Genomic DNA, 22729 nt, shown 5'->3' on the forward strand with positions numbered 1-22729 from the left:
TTTATGGCTTGCTCTCCTAGAACTTGTCTTGTCAGCAGAAGCACCATCCAGAAAACTAAAGCAGTGAAAGAAACAATTAAGTCAAAAAGGCCTGAGGCAAAGGATTACTAGCTTTAACACACAATAAAGTACCCTGGAGGGATGGAACATCTATTTCAGAGGGAGTAGAGAAGGAATCGGATTCCAGTTCAAGGCAGATTCCCAAGGCCATGAGTGAGCAACAAGTAAAAAGTCTGGGACAAGACACAAGCTCAGAAAAACCCTGCACTTCACTTTCTCCTTAAACTGGTCTTCTTAATAGGAGAGCAAAATTCTGAAGGAGAACACAAGTAATGCAGAGCCAATTTGCAAAGATGGTTAGAGGTGTCTTTACATTGGTTAGCTCCTGGCACTCAAGGAATTCTCTATCATATCACTAGCTATATACAAACTTGAAGAACATATAGTGCAGGGACTAAATCCCAGAGATAACACAATCAGATATTAAAATGTACAATGGGTGGAAAAAAAGATTACAAGACAAACAAAAAAGAGGAAATGACAGCCAATCCAAAGGAACAAGATAAAAATTCAGAAACCATAAAGAGAGAATAGCAGACTTTGGACATTCTTGAAAAAGACTTTAAAACATGATCTTTGATATGCTCAAGGAAATAAAGGATAACAAAGGGAAAAAATAAAGGCTTTCAGGAAAACAAACAATGAACAATATGAACATCTCAGTAAAGAGATAGACATTTTGAAAGGAAACAAAGATAAATACTGGAATTGAAGACCACAGTAACTGAAATGAAAAATTCCCTAGAAGATTTCAATAGAAGATTAAAACTGGCAGAAGAAAGAATCAATGAACTCAAAGAAGAGACCATTGAGATGTTCAGACTGAGGCTCAAAAAGAAAAAAAGAATGGAAAAAAGTGAACAGGGATGAAAACACATATGAATACAATAAAATATGTCAATATATGCGTTATGAGTCCAAGAAGAGAAAGAGAGAAAGTGACAGAGGGAATAGTCAAAGAAATAATGACAGAAAATGTCCCAAATTTAACAAAAGACATGAATTTGGACATCTGAGAATCCTAATAAAACCCAAACAGGATAAACTCAAAGAAAAACATGCTCAGACACATAGTAATTAAACTAACCAATGGCAATGACAAGGAGGGAGTTCTGAAAGCAGCAAGAGAAAAGCAGCTAGTTACGTATAAGGGAATCCTAATAAGATAAAGTTCCAATTTCTCATCAGAAACCAAAGAGGAAAGAAGGAAGTGGTACAAAATATTTCAAATGCTGAAAGAAAACAACTTCCAACCAAGAATTTTATATCTGATGAGACTGACTTTCAAAAATGAGAGAGGTTAAGACATTTCTAGATAAACAGAACCTAAGGAAGTTCGTCACCATTAGACCTTCCCTGCAAGCAATAATAAGGGAACTCATTAGACTGAAAGGAAAGGACATTGGACACTGGAACAAATGTCATAAAGAAACAGAGACCTCTGATAAAGGTAACTATATGTGTAGTTATAAATTCTGGTATTTATATATTGTATTTTTTGGTATGTTAACTCCACATTTTACATTTTACAGGTCCTAAAATGCAAATGCAGAAAAAGTAATAAGACTTCTGGGAAGATGGTAGATTAGGATAAACTGAGTTCACCCCTGATCCATGGAACAGTTAAAGAAATGACAGAAAAATGACCAGGACAGAAGTTCCAGGGTGTAAGTGACCAGAGAGAGTCTTCTATAGGAAGGTCTTGGATGAAAAGGCAGAGAAATTGGGATGGAGAGAATAGGGTGAGTGTGCTTGGTCATGATTACACCTTGGGCAAGCAGCAGTGCACAGAAAGGTATGGGTTCTGAAGGAGCAGGGCCAGCCTTTGCAGCTAGCTTGAGAGATCTTCCCTCTCAGCGCTGCAGCCGGGAGCTCCTTGGGGAAACACGGAAGCCAGCAGACTTGGTCTGCCAGTGCACAGAGAACTTCCAACCATGCACAGTGCCTTCCCCCAATCCCTCAGACAGGCTGCTGTGGCACCTGGCTTTTGACAGAGATTGGGCGGGGGGAGCTTCTTTTGGAAGAAGGAGGAGATGCAAGTCTGACAACTGGCCAGCAAGAGAGACTCATTGTGTCCTACTACCACCTCCTTTTCTCCATGGAGATCTAGAGCCCTCAGGCATGCAGGTGGAGAGGCGTGGCCAAGGAAGTGAGCCAAGCTGAGCCACACCACCAGGCTTCCCAAGAGTGCCAACTGTTGGGAAGACCTAGAAAGTGCAGTCTGGGAAACAGCCTATCTGTCTAGCTTTCAACAGATATTCAAGTAGAGTTTCATCTCTTGCATGAGTTCCAGGTCTTGGTTTGGCAGGGAATTGCTGACAAACCAAGAGCAAACAGAGACCTTCAGTGCAAAACCAAGCAAATATAAAACCTTAAATGAGCAAGGGAAGTCAACTTTCAAAATAACCTTATCAAGATAATCAAATGTCTCAAAACCAAAAAAATCACAAAGCACATTAATATGCAGACAGATGTGACCCAGCCAAATGACCAACTTAAAACACTTAAGGAGACACACAACTTGGAACAACTAATGAAAGACATTCATACAAATCTAAATAAATTCATTGGGTTGGCTAATGATTTAAAGGATATCAACAAGACACTAGAAGAGTATAAAGAAGAGTTTTAAAAAATAAATAGAAATATAGCAGATCTCACAGAGATGAAAGATACTGTAGACCTAATTAAAAATATACTAGAGACACACAACAGCAGATTTGAAGAGGCAGAAGAAAGAATAAGCAAACTAAAGGACAGGATAACTGTATGTGAATGCACAAAAGAACAAATGGCAAAAAAATGGAAAAACTAGAATTTGATTGTAAGGAAATGATGGGCAATACAAAGTGCACAAAAATAAGACTTATCAGTGTCCCAGAAGAAGAAGAGAAAAATAAAGGGCTAGGAAGGTTAGTTGAGGAGACTATGGGGAAAAGTTCCCAACTCTTATAAAAGATACAAATATGCAAATCAAAGAAACCCAATGAACCTCAAATAGAATAAATCCAAATAGACCCACTCCAAGACACATACCAATCAGATTGCCAAATGCTGAAGTGAAGCAGAAAGTCCTAAAAGCAGCAAGAGAAAAGTGATTCTATACATACAAGGGAAGACACATAAGACTAAGTTTGACCAAGTGGTGTTTATATCAAGCATGCAAAGGTGGTTCAACATAAGAAAATCAATCAGTGTATACAACACATTAACAAATCAAAAGGGAAAAACCACATGATCATCTCAACTGATGCTAAAAAAAACATTTGACAACATTCAGCATCCTTTTTCTGACAAAAACACTTCAAAAGGTAGGAATCAGAGGAAACTTCCTTAATATGATAAAGGTCATATATGAAAAACTCATAGCCAGCAACATACTTAATGGTGAAAGACAGAAAGCATCCCCCATAAGATTGGGAATGAGACAAGGATGCCTGCTGTCATCACTATTATTCAAAATTATGTGAGAAGTTGTAACCAGAGCAATCAGGCAAGAAAAAAAAGATACCAAAGTCATACAAATGGAAAGGACATAGTAAAATTTTCATTATTTGCAGATGACATCATCTTATACTTGGAAAATCCTGAGAAATCTATGACAAAGCTACCTGAGCTAATAAACAAATTCAGCAAAATGATGGGATACAAGATTAATGTGCAAAAATCAGTAATGGTCCTATATACAAGTAATGACCTAACTGAGGAGATGATCAAGGAAAAAATTCCTTTCAAGACAGCAACTAAAAGAATCAAGTATCTAGGAATAAACTTAACCAGGGATGTAAACAACCTGTACACAGAAAACAGCAAAACATTGCCAAAGGTAATCAAAGACGATCTAAATAGTGTGAAAGACATTCCATGCTCATGGGTAGGAAAGTTAAATGTCATTAAGATGTCAATGACCATCTACTCAAAGTGATCTACAGATTCAATGCAATACCAATCAAAATTCCAACAGCCTACTTTGAAGACTTGGAAAAGCTAGTTACCAAATTTATTTGGGAGGAAAAGATACCTTGAATAGCCAAAACAAAAAAAAAAATTCTAAAAAGAGAAAAATGAAGTGGGAAGACTAATACCTCCAGATTTTAAAAGGTTATTATAAAGCCACAGTGGCCAAAATAGCATGTACTGGCACAAAGATAGATATGTCGATCAATGGAATCAAATTGAGAGTGTGGAAAGAAACCACCAAATCTATGGTCAACTGATCTTTGACAAGGTCCCCAAATCCATCGAACTAGGACAGAATAGTGTTTTCAATGAATGGGCCTGGGAAAACTGGATGTCAGTAGCCAAAAGAATGAAAGAGGACCCCTACCTTACAACCCATACAAAAATTAACTCAAAGTGGATCAAGAACCAGTGATATAAGAACCAGTCCCATAAAACCCCTAGAAGAAAAAATAGGGAATCATCTTCAAGACCTAGTAATAAGAGGCAGCTTCTTAAACTTTACACCCAGAGCACAAGCAAAGAAAGAAAAAAAAAGATAAATGTGTATTCCTCAAAATCAAATCCTTCCATGCTTCAAAGGATTTTGTCAAAAAGGTGAAGAGGCCGCTGACTCAATGGGAGAAAATATTTGGAAACAACATATCAAATAAGGGTTTGATATCCAGTATATATAAAGAAATCGTACAACTCAACAACCAAACAACAAACAACCTAGTTATAAAATGGGCAAAATATATGAATAGACATTTTTCCAAAGAGCAAATACCAATTGCTAAAAAAAAGCAACACATGAAGAGAGGTTCATTTTCATTAGCTATAAGAGAAATGTAATTGAAACTATAATCATATCATCCCACACCTATAAGAATGGCTTCTATTAAACAGGAAACTACAAATGTCGGAGAAGATATGGAGAAATTGGAACACTTATGCACTGCTGATGGGAATGCATAATGGTTCAGCCACTGTAGAAGACAGTTTGGTGGTTCCTCAGAAAACTAAATATGGAGTTGACCTACAACCCAGCAATACCACTATTCAGTATATACCTAGAAGAGCTGAAAACAGTGACATGAACAGACATTTGCAAACTAATGTTTATAGTGGCATTATTCACAATTGCCAAAAGATGGAAACAATCCAAGTGCTCATCAACAGAAGAGTGGATAAACAAAATGTGGCATATACATACAAGGGAATATTATGCAGCAGGAAAATGAAATAAGGTCCGGAAGCATAAGACACTGTGGATAAACTTTGAGGACATAATGCTGAGTGAAATAGACAGACACAAAAGGATAGATACTGTAGGATTTCTCTAATATGACCCTGGTAAAGGTAAACTCAGATTCTTATAATGTAGAATATAGAGGACATAGAAATACACAGAAGCCAGAGATTGGTGAACAGTTACCTAAAGAGGTTGAACTTAAATGTATAGAAATGGATAGAAATGATGGCAGTTCTTCAGTGGGTTTATAAGTAAAATTGCCATATTGTAGGTGAATATGATTGAAAGGGATTGTATAGAGTCATTTATCTCACCAATTCACACTACAAATAAAAGCAAGTATTTGCATGAGCCACTTCGAAGGTCTGACTCTTGTACAAAGAGGGGTTTTGGGAGAAAACTGCTATTGTATGCTAAGGCTTATATTTAACACAAAGGTATCACTAGAACCTTAGCAATATTAGAGATAAATACTTTGGGAGGGGGGACAAGACTTAAGGGGAGTTCTGGATTTTCTCTTTGATGAAGGTGCATTTATCTGTTATTTTTCTCTTTGGGGCAATGAAAATTTTCTAAAATTGAGAGTGATGATGATTGTACAACTAAATGAGGATACTATTGGACATGGATTGTTTATTTCGGACATTATCCATGATGCTCAATGGGTGGGCTGAAGGGTACAATGACTGAGAAGCAGAAAATTGAACTGTGGTGTATTTATATGATGGAATATTGTGTGACTATAGAAAGGAACAAAGTTGTGAGGCAAGCAATGAGGTGAATGAACCTTGAAGACATTATGTTGTGCAAAATAAGCCAGAAACAAAAGATCAAATATTGTACGGTCTCTTTTAGAAAATACTTTTAAGAAAATTGGGGCCTAGAATGTAAGTTCTTGCAATGCTCACATTTATTCTGAGCTTTAAGTATTATTTCTAGATTCTGAGATGCTGTGCTATGTGTATATTACTTGATATTTCCTGGGAACTATGGGTACTTGTGTAACCCAAAGTTACACAGACAATCTAAGACTCAGAGTTGGAGTTCTGCAGCTCTGAAAGTCAGGATGGCCACATACAACAACTGTTAAAGAAACTGAAAAATGATCAGGCATCAATTAAGATAAGAACGAAGCCAGTCAGGTTAGGACCAAACAAGGTAAATCAGAATACAGGGTAAAGGATGACATTGTATTTCAGAACTTCACCTACTGATTGAGACTAAAGGAAGAAAGCCTTATTTTGTCCAAAACCTAAATTTTCTTTATCACACAATCTAATTCAAATTTCTAGACACTTCCTTCATTTAACCCCAAATACATGGACCCCAGAATGGGAGCAAGGGCTTTAGTTCTATACAGCTTAATGTAATACACAGATACATCCCAGAATATGTTGGGCAAATAACTAAAACTATTGGCTAGAATGCTCACCTACCATGAAGGAGACCCAGAAGCAATTCCTGGCCCATGTACCCCCCAGAAAAAAAAATTGACAAAGTCCATTGAGGGACTGGAAAAAAAATATGGAACTTTTAAACTTCCCCACCTGAGAAACCCATGATACTCTCTCAAACACTAAGGACTCCCAAGTTAATATGCTAAGCCCTTGATCTTGAGGCTTGATCTTATGAAGCTTATTTCTGTAATAGAGGAGCTAAATCTACATATAATTATGCCTAAGAGTTACTTCCAAAGAACCTTTGTTGTTGCTCAGATGTGGCCACTTTCTCTCTAAGCCCAACTCTTTACAAGTAAAATCATTACCCTGCCACCTACATGGGAAATGACATCCAGAGGTGTGAGACTCCTTGGCAATGTGGGACATGACTCTCAGGGATGAGCCTGGCCCTGGCACCATGGGATTGATAATACCTTCCTGACCAACAGAGTGAAAAGAAATGTAACAAAATAAGGTATAAGTGGCTAAGAGAGTTCAAAAAGAGTTGAGAGGCTATTCTGGAGGTTACTCTTATACAAGCTTCAGCTAGACATTGCTAATCACCAATGTTTGCCAAACCCCAACCAATACCATTCCCATTAACCCTAAGGAACTCCCAGGTTCTATATGAGATCCTACAAAACTTGCACAGACTAGCTTACTTTTCAGAAACCTAAAACTTTCAGATGGTTCCTAGGTCAGATAAGCCTGAAATCCAAAGGGTACCAGTATCTCCAAGAACATCAACGAGTTCCATCCTCCAGCCCCATATTATCAATATGCCTCTTCAACATGAAAAAAGTTAAAAATTGGCATAACCCAAATATCCCTGAAAATTGGAAGAAGGATCAAAGGAGAAGGAGGAGTTATATCAGAGAAGTTAGGATTTAACAAATGAGTATGACTATTGAATCATTATATTGATATTTCTTTTTAGTCTCCAGTGTTTTGGAGCAGCAAGAAGGAAAAACCTGAAATTGTGGCACTATAACCCATACCAAACTTTAAATCTATTCTATAACTATTTGTTAAAATATATTTTGCAATTTATTGATTTTTAAAATATATATTTCACAATAAAAATGTTTTAAAAAGTAATGAGAAATCTATGATTTAAGATCATACAATGTAAAGGATACAATTTGCAGCAAGCACAACAACAAGGTGGGGCGGACAGAGGGGTATAGCAACAGTTGTTTGAATATGCTACTGAAGTGAGTTGGTATCAAATCAAATATGACTATTGTAGATTTAAGATGTTAAATTTAAAGCCCATGGTAACCACAAAGAAAATATCTGAAAAAATATCTAGAGAAGAAAGTGAGGTGAGACTCAAAATAGTACACTAAAATAATCAAATAATAATGAAAGTAAGAATAACAGAAGAATTGAGCGACAAAAGAGGTATAAGACTTACAAAAACCAAATACTAAAATGGCAGAAGAGACCCCTATACTGTCAATGGTTACTCTTACTGTAAATGGATTAAACTCTCTAGTAAATGGGCATAGATTGGAAGAATGAATAATAAGGATGACCCAATTATATGCTTCAGAGAAGAGACTCAACTTATATTCAAAGACACAAGTTGGTTGAAAGTGAAAGAATGAAAAACTATGCCATACAAATAGTAACCAAAAGAGAGCAGAGATAGCCTTATAAATATCAGATAAACAAGACTTAAAGTCAAAAAATGTTACAAGGAACAAAGTCCTTTATATACTGATAAAAGGGTCAGTTCAACAAGAAGACATAATAACTATAAATAAACGCGCAACTAACAGCAAAAAATAAAGACATATTTGAAGGGAGATACAGACAGTTCTATATTAATAGTAGGAGATTCAATACATCACTTTTAATAATGTATAGAACATCCAAATAGAAGATCAATATGGAAAGAGAAGATTTAAATGATATAAAAAACCAACAAGACTTAACAGAGATAAATACAAAACACTTCACCCAAAAGCAGTAAAATAAACATTCTTCTCTAATGCACATGGATCATTCTACAGGATAGAACATATGTTAGGTCACAAAACAAGTCTTAATAAATTCAAAAATATTGAAATCATACAGTGTATCTTCTCTGACCACAATGGAATGAAACTATAAGTCAATAACAGGGAAAACTGGAATATTCATGAATGTGTGGAAATGAAACAATCACTCAAACAACCAATGGGTAAAAAAAGAAATCACAAATGAAATTAGGAAATATCTTGAGGCAAATGAAAATGAAAATACAATATACCAAAAATTATGGTATCTGGTACAGGGAATACTGACAGGGAAGTTTACAGGTCTAAATGCTTATGTGTAAAAAGAAGCAGTATCTCAAATCAGCAACTTAATATCACAACTGGAGGAACTAAAAAAAAGAGCAAACTAAACTCAAAGTGAGCAGAAGGAAGGAAATAATAAAGATTAGAGCAGAGGTACATGAAAATAAGGAATAATTAAAAAACAATAGAGTGAAGCAACAAAACCAAAATCGGTTCTTTGAAAAAATCAACAAAATCGACAAACCTTTAGCTAGAAGGACAAACAAAAAGATAGAGAGAAAGAAAGAGAGAGAATGCAAATAACTAAAAACAGAAATGAAGTTAGGGACATTACTACTGACTGCACAGAATTCAAAAGGATTATAAGAGGATACTATGAAAAACTGTACACCAATAAATTAGATAACCTAGATGAAATGAACAAATTCCTAGCAACACACAAACCATTTATATGGACTCAAGAAGAATAGAAGAGCTCAGCAGAGTAATAACAAATAAATAAATTAAAACAATAATAAAAATCCCCCAACAAAGAAAATTCCAGGACCAGGGACTTCCCTGGTGAATTTTAGCAAACATTCCATGATGTATTAAACCAATCCTGCTGAAACTCTTCCCCCTAAAATGAAGATTGCAAACACTTCCTAACTCATTTTATGAGGTCAGCATCACCTTAATACCAAAGCCAGATAAAAAGACCACAAGATAAAAATTATAGATCAACATCCCTTATGAATCTAGATGCAAAAATCCAAAAATCCTCAACAAAATACTAGCAAAGCCAACCCAACAGCAAATTAAAGGAATTACACATCATGTTCAACTAAGATTTATCTCAGGCATACAAGGGAGGTTCAACATAATGAAAGCAACAAGTGTAATGCACCACATTCATAGAATGAAGGCAGAAAACCACATGATCATCACAACTAACACAGAAAAGACACTTCACAAAACCCCACAGCCCTTCTAGATAGAAAATCCTTTTTAGAAAACAAGGAATAGAAGGGGACTTCCTCTACATGATAAAGGGCATATGAATAACCCACAGCTAACATCCTACTTCATGGGGAAAGACTGAAAGCCTTCTTTCTAAGATCAAGTACAAGACAAGGATGTCCAATGTCACCACTGCTATTCAACATTGTACTGGAAGTTCTAGCCAGAGCTATTAGGCAAGAAAAAGAAACAAAGGCATCTAAGTTGGAAAGGAAGAAGTAAAACTTTCTCTATTTGCAAATGACATGAGCTTAGATATAGAAAATCCTAAAAAATCCACAACAACACCTCTAGAGTTAATAAATGAATTCAGCAAAGTGGTACAAGATCCACATGAAAAATTCAGTAGTGCTTCTTATATTAGTAATAAAAAATCTGAATAGGATATTAAGAAAAAAATCTATTTACAATAGCAGCTGAAGTAATCAAATATCTAGGAGTATATTTAACACAGGAAATAAAGGACCTATACATGGAAAACTACAAAACATTGCTAAATGAAATCAAAGAAGAACTAAATAACTAGAAAGACTCTCTGTGTTTATAGCTTGGAAGAATAAATATTGTTGAGATGTCAATTCTACCTAAAGTAATTTACAGATTCAATGCAATCCCAATAAAAGTTCTAACAACTTTCTTAGCAGAAATGGAAAAGCCAATAATCAAATTTTTATCAAAGGGTAAGGGGCCCTGAATAATCAAAGACATCTTGAAAAAGAAGAATGAAGTTAGAAGATTCATACTTCCCAACCTTAAAATTCATCACAAACCGCAGTAATTAAAATAGCATGACACTGGTACAAGGACAGACCAATGGAATCAAACTAAGTCCAGAAATAAACCCTCACATCTATGGCCAGCTGATTTTTGGCAAAGGTGTCAAGTCCACTCAATGGGGAAAGGATAGTCTCTTCAACAAATGGTGCTGAGAAAACTGGATAGCCATATGTAAAACAATGAAGGTGGACCCATACTACATACCGTATACAAAAATCAACTCAAAATGGATCAAATACATAACTATAAGAGCCAGAAATATAAAACTCCTAGAAAAAAACATAGGGAAACATTTTCAGAACTCGTGTTAGACAATGGTTTCTTAGGCTTTGCACCTAAAGCACAAGCAAGAAAAGAAAAAAAGAATACATAAATGGGATCTGGTTAAAAATTAAAAACTTGTGCATCAAGAGACCTTACCATGAATACACATGGAAAAAAATATTTGGAAACCACATATCTGATAAGGATTTAATATCCAGAATATATAAAGCAATCCTATAACCCAACCACAAAAAAACAAGCAACCTGATTTAAAAATGAACGAAAGACTTGGATAGATATTTCCCAATGAAGATATACAAATGGCCAAAAAGCACAGGAAAAGAAACATCATTAGACATTAGGACAATGCAAATCAAAACCATAATGAGATGCCATTTCAGGCCCATTAGAGTAGTTACTATTAAAAAAAAAAAGGAAAATAAATGTTAGAAAGGATGTGGAGAAATAGGAACCCTCTGTCATTGTTGGTAGGAATGTAAAATGGTGCAGCTGCTGTGGGGAACAGTTTGGTGGTTCCTTAGAAAGTCAAGTACAGAATTACTATATGACCTGCAATCCCACTTGTAGGTATATACCCAAAAGAACTGGGAAAACAGGGACTCAAACAGATACTTACACAACAATATTCACAGCAGCATTATTCACAATTGCCAAAAGATGGAAGCAGCCCCCTAAATGCCCATCAAGAAATAAATCGAAAAACGAAATGCAACATCTACATACAAAGGAATATTATTCAACTGTAAAAAGAAATGAGGTTCTATGCAGGTGACAACATGGACAAACCTTGAAGACAGCATGTTGAGTTGAATAAGTCAGACACAAAAGGAGAAATTTTATATGATCTGATTGATATGAAATTATTAGAATAAGCAAATTCATAGAGTCAAAAACTAGAATACAAGCTATCCAGGACCAGTGTATGGGTCGGGACGAAGACTTAATGCTTAACTAGAGTGATGGAAATGTTTTGGTAATGGACGGGGCTGATGGCAGCCCAGCGCTGTGAATGTCATCAACACCACCGTATTTTATAGCTGACTGTGGTTTAAAGGGAAACTTTTAGGTTGCATATATGTACTACAATAAACATTTTTTTTAAAAAATATGCCTAGTATAACACTAACAAAGAACCCAAATATGAAATACGAACTATAGTTGATAGTACAGTTTTAATATTGTTTCATCAATTGTAAAAAAGGTATTATACTTATGCAAAGTATTACTAATAGGAAAACTCTGTGTGGGGTGGGTTGTAGTATGGGAGCTCTCTATTTTCTGAATGATTTTTCTGTAAGCCTACAACTTCTCAAATTAGAACAACAACCAAAAAAGGCCCAATTAAACACTCTGCATAGGGAGCGGTGCGACAGTGACTCAGGGGCAGAATTCTTGCCTGCCATGCTGGAGACCTGGGTTCGATTCCTGGTACCTGCTCAGGCAAAAAAATAAAATACAGCATTCCCCAAAAATCTGCATAGGATTCCTGACAGGGGGGCTCCCTGGGCCCCAGGACAGGTTCCAGTTTTACCAGCCCTGCCCATCCAGTGTGTCAGGACTCAGTACTTTGCTGTGTCCCCAAACCTCAGTTTTCATCATGACATTTACAGAGTAGCTCAGCCTGCCTGCTGAAATGCATCCAGAGCTTGGCGGGCAGTAATGAGGCTGGCTGGGCTCCAGCAGTTGGCAAACACCAAGGCACATGAAATGTCACTGCAGCCTTTGTTTGGTTTTAAATTGAAAAATCGCTAGAGTTATGAAAGCTTACAAATCCTGCCTAGAGAGGAGGCTGGGGGCGAAATCTCCTTTTACTTTTTTTTTTTTTTCCCTCCATTATCTACTATTCTAGAGAAACACCAGCACCCCTCCCCCTGCACCCTGTCTCAACTCATCCTGCTGACCCCCACCTCACTCACACACTAATGGGCACCCAACCGCCACTGAGCTCAGGACCAAGAGTTTGTTTCCAGAACTCTCCTTGCTGGTGAGAAAGAATGTCACACCATTATTGATTCAAAGCAGAGCTGACCTAGCTACAAACTCCTAAGCACATTTTCCCAGGATCCTCCCCCTCTTTTTCTTTTCTTCTTTAAAGAAACATTCATGTCTATTTATATATAAACATCCTGCTCCAGGTTTTAAAAGTAGAAGGGCATTCAAGGGCACTCAAGGGCACTCAAGGGCATCAGGTTTAGACTCCGCTTTCAAGCTGCTATGCTGTTGCTCCCATTTTACACACGAGCTGGCTGAGGCCCAGACAGTAACTTGTTGAAAGTCCTATAAACAGAAGTGCAGAGTTGGGGCCTCAAACCCAGAGCTCCTGCCTCCTCAACTTTCTCCCCCTCTTATCACATGGCTTCCCTCCATCTGAGAGCAGAGCCCTAGAACCCAAGAGATTCTCTCTTTCCTTTCCAGCTGCAGCCTGGGAGAGAGTTTTCTCAGACAAAAATTCATCAATAGAGTCAGTCCGAATGTATCATCTCTTTTTTTTTTAATTCAGCCAACTCCCTTCAGCTGGCACGTTTCAGCTCTCAAGTTAGCACGTCCTGCCTCCCTATGCAAGTGTTAGCTTGCGAGCGCCCGTGTGGGGCCGTGGAGGAAGACGCGGCCCTCCTACTCCATTCTCTGACATTTGGGCCAGGAGCAGGCAAGGTCTTGAATGTCTCATGGAATGATTCTCATCCATCAGGCTTGAAAGGAAATGACTGCCAAGAAGAGCAGGAAGTACCACAGCAGACCTACTGGGACTGGAGGACTTGAATTTTAAGAGTGGCTGAGAACATGACAATATCCCATATGTCCCCATTCGGTCATTTTGTTTTGTTCTGTTGTAATCCTGGGGGGTAGGGGTGAAGACGGGTCAACAAATTGCTCACTATGTAGAACCAGGAGTGATCTTGATAGACCTGTCTTTCGGCACCTCTCTAACTCTGGACCTGCTCTGCTCTGAGCCATAAGAGGCCACGTGGGGGGTGGCCTAGGGCCCTGAGCTGACCTCACAAGCTCTTCTGTGCCCTCGGCAAGAGACTTTATCTGTCTGAGTCTCAGTTTCCTCATGAGGAAAATAATCCAGAGGGTTGTTTCTAAGGATTACGTGAAAACATGTGCTAAGATCATGGCCGTGCCCACCAAACATCAGCTCCTTTTCCCTTTCCCCATCCTCCATCCATGGTGCACCTTTTCCACTCAAAGGCATTTGCATCATAATGAAGGCATCATTTCATAATAATAATAATTTGTAAAAGAAGATGATCTGTAATAGCAGATTTCAGGCCTCAGAAACAAGCCCGGGAAGAGACAATGTTGCCACAGCAAGCAAAGGACCCTAGATGACGGCATGAGTCAAGGAGGCTCAAGAGACAAGAAGGCAGAGGAATAAGCAAGCGACAAGCCACATGAAGGGAATTTAAATACCTTCCTTTCCTGTTATGTGGAAGTGCATCAGCTTCTCACACTGCAACTCTGTGGCTACGTGTACGCACATACGCTGTACCCCTACTGTGTGTCCTGTCCCCAAGCCATTGCCAGTGGCCTCATTCTCCTTGGTCTTGCCCCCAATCCAAACCCTATCATCCCATTCTCTCCAAATTCTTCCAGTCCCTATTCTCAGCTTTCCCCCTGAATGCTTGTTTGAATAGACTTCATGGGAAAGGCTGCCACATTGGAGCCAAGAAATGACACAGGGAGCAACAAAACTGTCATGGAACAATGCCTACTATTATCCGAGAGCTACTGGCAGAGACAGGCAGGTCCCGAGACATTTCTGGGTTTGCTCTTTACCTCTCCACTTAGGCCTTTCCGGAGCCCTTCTCAGGTGATCAAAGAACTGGTCAGGAAGATCCATGAGCTTCCTGTAGCCCTCTTGAGCTGACCAGATTATGTCCAGGGAGTCACTTCTTATTTCTAAGCTAAATCCTACTTGATGCATCAAAAGAGGCAAGTTTTAAGGAGGAATCAGGCTTCCTTCTAGTCTTCTCAGACATTCTTCTTTCCTTCAGCAAATCGCATTTTTCCCACCTTGCAAGGCAGTGTGGTGTGGGGGCTGTTATTTTAGCACAGTTAAAACTCAAGTCCATAACGTGATTTCTACATCTTAAAATCTATGCAGATAAATGTCAAAAAAATTGCCACTGAAATATGAAGCAGTTTAGAAGTAAGTGTGGGTACCTTGGCCTCAGGATTTCTGTGCCAACACTCGTCACTGTAAACCTCTTACACTGAAGCCGATGGCATCCTCCACCCTCTGTCATTTAGCTCCAGAACTGTACAGGACACATCAGTGTACAGCTCACAGAGTATCAGAGCCTGGTGGGCCCTCGAGAGGATTGATTCCAACCTCCTCATTGGGTACCTTTGGGCTAGACTTGCCCACCTTTGTGAATGGTGGTGAGTCTGCTACACTAGGAAAGTGTCCTCAGTTGGGGAAAGGTAGTTGGGCCACACAGGCACGATGAAGTTCAAGTTCCAGCATGGCCTTTGAAGCTGTCACCTTGCCCCGTCATCACTCCCTGCCTCACATCTTATACTCCAACAATACTAAACCACTCGTCAGCCCCACACTATTTATAGCCCCAGTGCCTTTGCACTGGCCAGCCCTCCCAACTGTAATGTCAAGTTCCCACCCACCTCATCCCCCACCCCCAGGGTAACTTCTGGGCGACTTCTACCCATCAGTCATGATTCAGCTTAGCTCTTGCTACCTTTAGAAGACTATGGGCAGTAAATAAAATCATGGTGGGCTCTAGAGCCAGGCAGATCTGGGGCTGGAGCTCTGTTCATTCTCAAGTTGCTTTACCTCTCTAAATCTGTTTCTCCTTGTTCTAAGAAGATATCAAGGCTCACTCTGGTTGCAGGCACATAGCAAGCACTCAGAACTCAGTAGCCAGAGTCACCGTTTCCTCATCTCCTATACTCTGTCCTTCCTTTCTGGACTGGCAGGATGCTTCTCTCTATCACCAGGCTTCAACGTATGTGCTATGTTCTTAATTAACTTTTTTGCAGTGTAATTCATATATGAGAAGACTTAGCTATTTTAAGTTCAGGCTTGATGAGTTTTGATAAATGGAGACAACTAAGCAAACCTGTGCCTATGGAACAATTCTGTCACTCCAACAGATTTCCTTGTGCCCCTTCCCAATTAGTCCTATTCCTGGCCCCCGGCAACCATTGAGCTCTTTCTATTGCTACAGATTATATTGTCCTTCCCAGAGTTTCAAATAAATAGGATCATACAGTATTTGGCGTCATTCGTTCAATATGGTATTTTGAGCATCTAATGAGCATTTGTTGTTCATCAATAGATTATTCTTTACCACTCTGCCTTTAACTATGTGTTATAATCTACCTGATCCCCCCACTAGACTGTGAGGCCCTCAAAGACTCCTTTTTCTTCTTGGGTTTCCAAGCAGACACTCTGTACATGTTGGAGGGAGGGGCCAGCTCGGCAACTGGCTAAGACGTTGGTGGCAACCTCACATCCTATCCACCATTTGGAGGTGGTACTCATGTCCCCAGCAGCACCCTGTCCGCAGGCACTTACAGAAGCCAGTCCACCGCCACCAGCAGGCTGATGTCCTCTGTGGGCAGGCCCACGGCGGTGAGAATGAGTAGCATGGTGACCAGCCCCGCGCTGGGGATGCTGGCCGCGCCGACACTCGCCAGGGTGGCCGTGAGGCTGTGAGAACAGAGAAGGCCAGGTCATGGGAAGAGAAAGAGGCCTTGGCAAAGCCATCCCCAGCAATTTTAAGCTTTAATTTTCCCAGCAGTCATACTATCCCTTTACCCTTAGGGAATAGAGAAATCTGGAATACCAAGACCATGGAATGCGGGTCTATTTGGATTCTGCTCAGCTGTGGCAGGAGTGATAAGTTCATGGTATCCAGTTAGCCTAAAGTATCACCAGGCTCAAATTAGGTAAATGTGATTCTAACAACAGGCCAGGAAATTTTAAAGGAGGAAAAAAAATTACTCTTAATTTCCCCATGGGAACACAACGGCATTCATTTCTGCTTATGCCTGTTAGTCTCTGTGAGCACCAGAGACATTTGGTCCATGTGGCAAGAGTCTGAGGGTGCTATTGCCAATGTTAACATGAGAACTCAGAAGAACAAATAGCCAGACTCAATTGAGTGGACATCAGGGGAACAAATCAACAGATTCAAAACAACATTAAGCTTCAGATGTCTGAATAGTTTACCATGGGCTGGAAAATACATTACTCAGAGAAAAGGCGCAGAGAAATGATAATGAAATAAAGGGAGCATCTCATAATCTTCTTTCCAAGCAGTGCCCAAGACAGACCCAGAACCATTTGGAAACTTGTCTCTGGGAGAAAGGCATCGAAGGTTCGAGCATCCCGTCCACATACCAGAGAGTCTCTGGGGATCAGGCTAGGGCAGGACCTTTTCTCCTTTTTTCTGGATGCCATTTATAAAATGTCATCTCTAAATGGGAGGATGCTTCTGAAAGTATTCACCTCCCACTAGCTTTTGTGGGTGCTGAGAAGAAAAGGGGTCTGCTCTCGTTAGGTATGTTCTCAGGCTCTAAAGTGAAAGCCAGCCACCCACACGTGGCTTATCCAGGTCCGGGCTATTGGCATTAACCAGCATAGAATCCTAGGGGGTTGGGGCTGCATGGGATCTGCATTTACCAAATCTAACATCTTTGTTAGGAGGAAAGTTTCCTCCTCTTTACCTAGGAGGAAACTGAGGCGCCAGGGTTTGTCCATAGTAACACAGAGGGTTGTTGGTTGATGCCATTAGAAAGATATATTTCCTGCATTGCCACCCTTCCCAGATTTAGGCTGTCACAGTGTAAACCCCTGCCCTAGGTGTAGTCTACAGAACCTATCTCTGCTCTCCCCCTGCCCCACCTGGGCTTTAGACAACTCCATTTTCCTTGAATCTACCTGGGGCCAGCAGGTAGTTGTGTGCAGGGAAGGTTCATCAGTGAAGGTTTAGGAGTTGAACTGCCTGAGGTCAAATCCTAATCCTGTCACATTATTAATCACGTGGTTTTGGGTAATTTACGCAACCTTTCCATGATTCATTTTTTCTCTTCTGTAAAAGGGAGATAATAATGGTGTCTAAATCACTGGGGTGGCCAGAAGCTCTCAGGAGCTAATGAATAAAAAGCACTTACTCTGAGGAGATCTGTCAACTGCAAAGTCCCAATAAATGTGAATTGCTATTCTTATCTGGAAATCTGAGCTCGGTGACTAGGCTACTTTGCAATAAAAACTTCCCCAAAGCCCCAACTGTTGGAAGGTGGGAATTCTCAGGCATTTCCCTGAGACAGACAGATCTTAGGGAAGGGGAACTTCAAGTTGCAACACTCTTGGCCTCCACTGTTTTATTTACAACAGCCGTTGCTTCTGTTATGAGTCATCCTTACTGGGCCTTTTACACTTTGGCCAAGTTAGCTGGTTACCTTTTGTGAAACAAAACCCTATAGAGAGAATTCTTCCTAGCAGGAGGATCCTCACACCCTACAATGAACAGAATGTCCGCGGAATTCTAAGCCCTGCAACAGCTCCTCAGGCAGCAATTTCTCCTCTACTTCTCTCACCCCTTTCTGGTTTTCTGTCCCTCCCATCCAAGGCTCACTTCTCTAGGGCTGGTTCCTAGGAGCTCTGTAAAATACTATACACACACAATCACAGCAGAACCTCATGGCAAGCCTGCAAGGTACATGTGATAAAAACAGCTCTACACAAGAGCAAACCAAAGCTCAGGGCAATGGTGAAACTTAGGGCTGTGCAGCTTATACATGATCTGCTGGGATTGAAACCCTTGTCTGCCTGACTCCAAGGCCCAGCTAGCTTTTGAAATCCTTGATCCCTCCCTTCTCTAAAACTCTATGAAGTGACAGGTATGCTGAGAATTCATGGTCACCATTCTCCCGCATGCAGGGAAGTCAGAGCACGAGGAATTTACTTGAAAGCACAGCAGTGATGCTGGACTTAGCTATTTTTATCCAACTAAATTGTGTTTATTATTGATGTCTTTATATTGTGCATGTGTATAAAGCTTATGTGTGGAATATAATGAGTTTTTCTTTTCTTTATTTGCCCACTTGGCAGCTGCACTGAGCTCAGATGAGTATGGAGCTTTCGTGAGATCTACTGGAATGGTTACCAAGAATGAGGAGAGATCTGTGTTTACACAAAATGCCTGAGCTAAGTGAGTACTTCAGAGATAGATAAATCAAGCATAGCCTCCTAAGTGGTTATTCCACTACAATATCAACTCCCTAGACCCTGGTAAAGGATATGACTAGTTGCAATTTCCAGCATTTCTACAGACACTGGTCAGTTTCTGAGTTTGGACTTTTAATAATCTATGCATGTGGAGAAACCAGACCTAAATGGGCTTTCTCTCTTAGACGTCTCGTACTAATGGCCCCAGACCACTCAAAGGCTTCCCAGAGAATGAATTCCTGAACACCATGAGCCGGTCTGACACTAGGTTATTACCAGAATTTCTAATATAAAGGTTTGTGGTGTTTCCTAAAGTTTGAGTATAGTGGAAACAGGCCACTACTTTAACATAAACTCAAAGGTCACTAGCCTTTTCCTGACACCCAATGAAAAAATAGAAAGACCATTCTAATGTCTTCCTTTAAGTCATAATCAGAAAGTGGGGATGATGTGATGCAGTTGAATGATGGTGGCCATGGAATAAAGTATTCTACTCCTAGCTCCAGCACCCACAGCCTCAAGATACTTTATTTGGCATATAACTTCTCTGAGCCTCACTTTCTTCCTCCATAAAATGGAGATGATGGCGAAACCCTCTTTGGAACCATTGGCCATATGGGAGAGGCAATGTATAGAAAGAGCCTGCCATTTCAGAATTGCCAAAAGAGTTGAGGTATTGTCATCATGGGGGATGATTGTGTATTTCAGCCTCTACCCAATTCAGTTCCCAAAATGAATCACCCAAGCCATGGATGCTCCGGATTTTTTCTAATACAAATGCGTTCATTATGCAGAATGTGCCCCACCTGCCCCACCTGTTTTTACTGATCTCATAGTTCTGAGAGAAGAAAGGAAGCTAATGAAACGTAGGGTCCATAATGAAATGTAGGGTTCATTAACTCAAATATCTAAAAGGTGGTGGTGGTGGGCAAGGCAGGCCAGGGACAGGTAATAGGGAGCAGTGGGGACTGCGGTGAACTGGGGAGCACATGCCTTATAGGTACATTGAAATTCCAAATTTTTACAAGTCATTGCAGGCCGAATAAAGCAAGACTCTGAAGTGAATTCAGCCCATGACTGCCAATTTAAAGCCTCTGATTCTGACTCTACCTTTTTCTTTTATAGATGAAGAAATTGAGACACAGAGAGGGGAGGATACAACATGAATAAAATCATAGAGCTGGCTTATTGTTTATTTTCCTTAATTGAAGTCACCAACTGAATTCTGGCTTAAAAGAAGCTCTCACTTGGGGTTGGAGTGATGATATAAAGTGATGACTGCAAAGCATTTTATTTCATGCTACAATGTCAAGACAGCATTGTATGGTTTACAGACGGATGTTTTCAATGACCTTAACTATAGATAAGAGGCTCAAGTGTCAGACTGCCCTGCAGGTGTGATCTTTAAGTTAATGGAGAAGTGGCATGTTTTTAATGACTTCTTGGGCAAGTGTTCTTTCTCAATATTTTTTTAATGATGAATATATACATAGGAAAAATAGCTGTAGTATAATAAAAAATGTATTATTAACTTGTAATAAAATGTTAGATGCCATATTAAGGAATCTCTTCCTTTTCAGCAATTTCAGCATTTCTCCTGTCGCCCTCTGAAAGGTTCAAAGGAGCATGTTCTAATGAAAGAAAAAAGTGGATCCAGAGCTAGCTGATGTGGCCCAGGTAGAAACCTGCCAGCTTAGCGTTGTAGCCTTACACAGACTACTGCCTGGAGTCTAGTTTCCTATTAATTGGTTATAGAAATAAGTGCTTGACTACATCCTAGGACTGTTAAAAATCAAATAATATCAAATTCCCAAAGCAATTTCACATATGCTATACAAACAGAAGGCATTAGTATTAGTTTCTTCTTTCTTGTCCCAACTTTTTCCCTTTGACCCTGCCAATACTTCCCCTTCTCTGTTATTTCCTTCATCATTCTTTCCCAGGAGAAGTGAAATTCAAGCATGCCCCTGTGCTGTGGTGTTATCGCGGAGGGGAAATAGGGTAGACGGCTGTTTCAGTCCTTCCCCCCTCCCCCCATTTTGCTCACCTCACAGTTACTATCTGGCCTCCATCCAGGACGACGCCATTCATTTGGGCTATAAAGATGGCAGCCACGGCTTCGTAAAGGGCTGTGCCGTCCATGTTAATGGTTGCTCCAACTGGGAGGACAAACCTGGTCACGCGTTTATCAATCCCCAGATTTTCTTCCAGGCAACGGAAGGTGACAGGCAAAGTACCAGCACTAAGACACAGGGAAAGAGAGAGAAGGGTTATCTCCACTTTAGAGAAGCAGGACAAAGCACAAATTGGAATACCACCACAGGTTTTTGTTCTTTTGTTCCAGTTAAGCAATGTGATATGTAAATAGCAGTATCTGGAGCAAAATTAAAAACCATCACAGCTGTTTTGCTGGTTTGGGTTTTTGAGATTTACTCCGAGCTCCAAGTTCTCTTTTTCCCTTTGGTTACTCTGTTCATCTTTGACTAAATATTGAAGCACACCTGCTTGCTCACATTAATTGGGCTGGAAAACAATTGTGCCCATAGAGGATTAGCTGTCAATAATGAAATGGCATCAGGAACTTTTGAATGACCAATAGTTTCACTCTAGAAACACAGTTTCCAACAAAGATAAACTACATGGACTATGTTCTGTGCCTGGGAATTACCCTGGGCTGGGCCTGCTAATTCTGAGAATGCTGGACAAACATGTCAAGCACTACTCAGCATGAACCCTAACTTCTAGCAATTCACTGGGGAATCTCACAGAAGGTCCAACTCTCCGATAGATGGATACTGGCCAACTCTGCAATCTCTTCCACAACATAGGGCGAAAAACATGTGCTCTGTAGCTAATCAAAGGTACAACATGTAGCGATTCACCCTCACTCCCTCCAGACCTGGGGTAGGACTTAATGACCACATGACCCAGAATCAAAGAACAGCACTCCAGAGATGCTCATGTGTCTTCTAAATAGAGAACTGCAGGGCAAAGGGTTGCCGAGTGCCAAAATATCATTTCCATGAGGATGGAGGTGCATGGAAGGATGGCTGGATTTGCTTCAAATATTACTACTAATAATTCTCAGCTACTTGGCATTCTTCTTTTCCCCAGATTCATTTTACCAGCAAGTACTGAAGTCAGAAGAGTGCAAATAGATCTGTCCCAGGCCATCCTGCCTGCATCTATCTAAGCCTACTGAGAAAAGCCAGCCAACCATCCTTGACTCTTCCATTCAGTGTAAGGACTGAGGAGGCAGAACGAATATTTATCTAGCTGTTCCTCAGAGCTGAGTTTTTTCCCCCTCTGTGGCCATAAAAACCCTGAGGTGATTCCTGGAATGTGACTCTTGCCACATTGACTTTTTAAAAGAAGAAATTCTACATCTGGAACATCCAGGCAAAAGCCACACTGTAACCAACGATTAAAACCAAATTCACTTCTCTAATGAAACACAAGGCAAGGGGGGCGGGGAGAAGAAATTAGTCTA

The 22729-nt window shown here is 39.9% G+C and overlaps 1 protein-coding gene and 1 long non-coding RNA gene across 5 annotated transcripts in view; one reads left to right on the top strand and one right to left on the bottom strand.

Annotated features, from left to right (window-relative positions):
- The window catches only part of SLC1A2 (solute carrier family 1 member 2), a 177940-nt gene that overhangs the window by 23086 nt on the left and 132125 nt on the right, over positions 1–22729 (bottom strand). For all 4 annotated transcript variants that reach the window (XM_077114412.1, XM_077114409.1, XM_077114411.1 and 1 more), the window contains 2 exons: positions 21287–21481; positions 16582–16716 (listed from right to left, as the gene is read on the bottom strand). In XM_077114412.1, coding sequence (XP_076970527.1) covers positions 16582–16716; positions 21287–21481 — 330 coding nt within the window. The remainder of the gene's footprint in view (positions 1–16581; positions 16717–21286; positions 21482–22729) is intronic.
- LOC143643741 (uncharacterized) lies at positions 18567–20425 on the top strand. The gene is made up of 3 exons (XR_013156362.1): positions 18567–18727; positions 19123–19222; positions 20365–20425. It is a non-coding gene; the product is annotated as an uncharacterized LOC143643741 (long non-coding RNA).

Source organism: Tamandua tetradactyla, chromosome 8 (genome assembly GCF_023851605.1).
Source record: "Tamandua tetradactyla isolate mTamTet1 chromosome 8, mTamTet1.pri, whole genome shotgun sequence".
Taxonomy (NCBI): domain Eukaryota; kingdom Metazoa; phylum Chordata; class Mammalia; order Pilosa; family Myrmecophagidae; genus Tamandua; species Tamandua tetradactyla.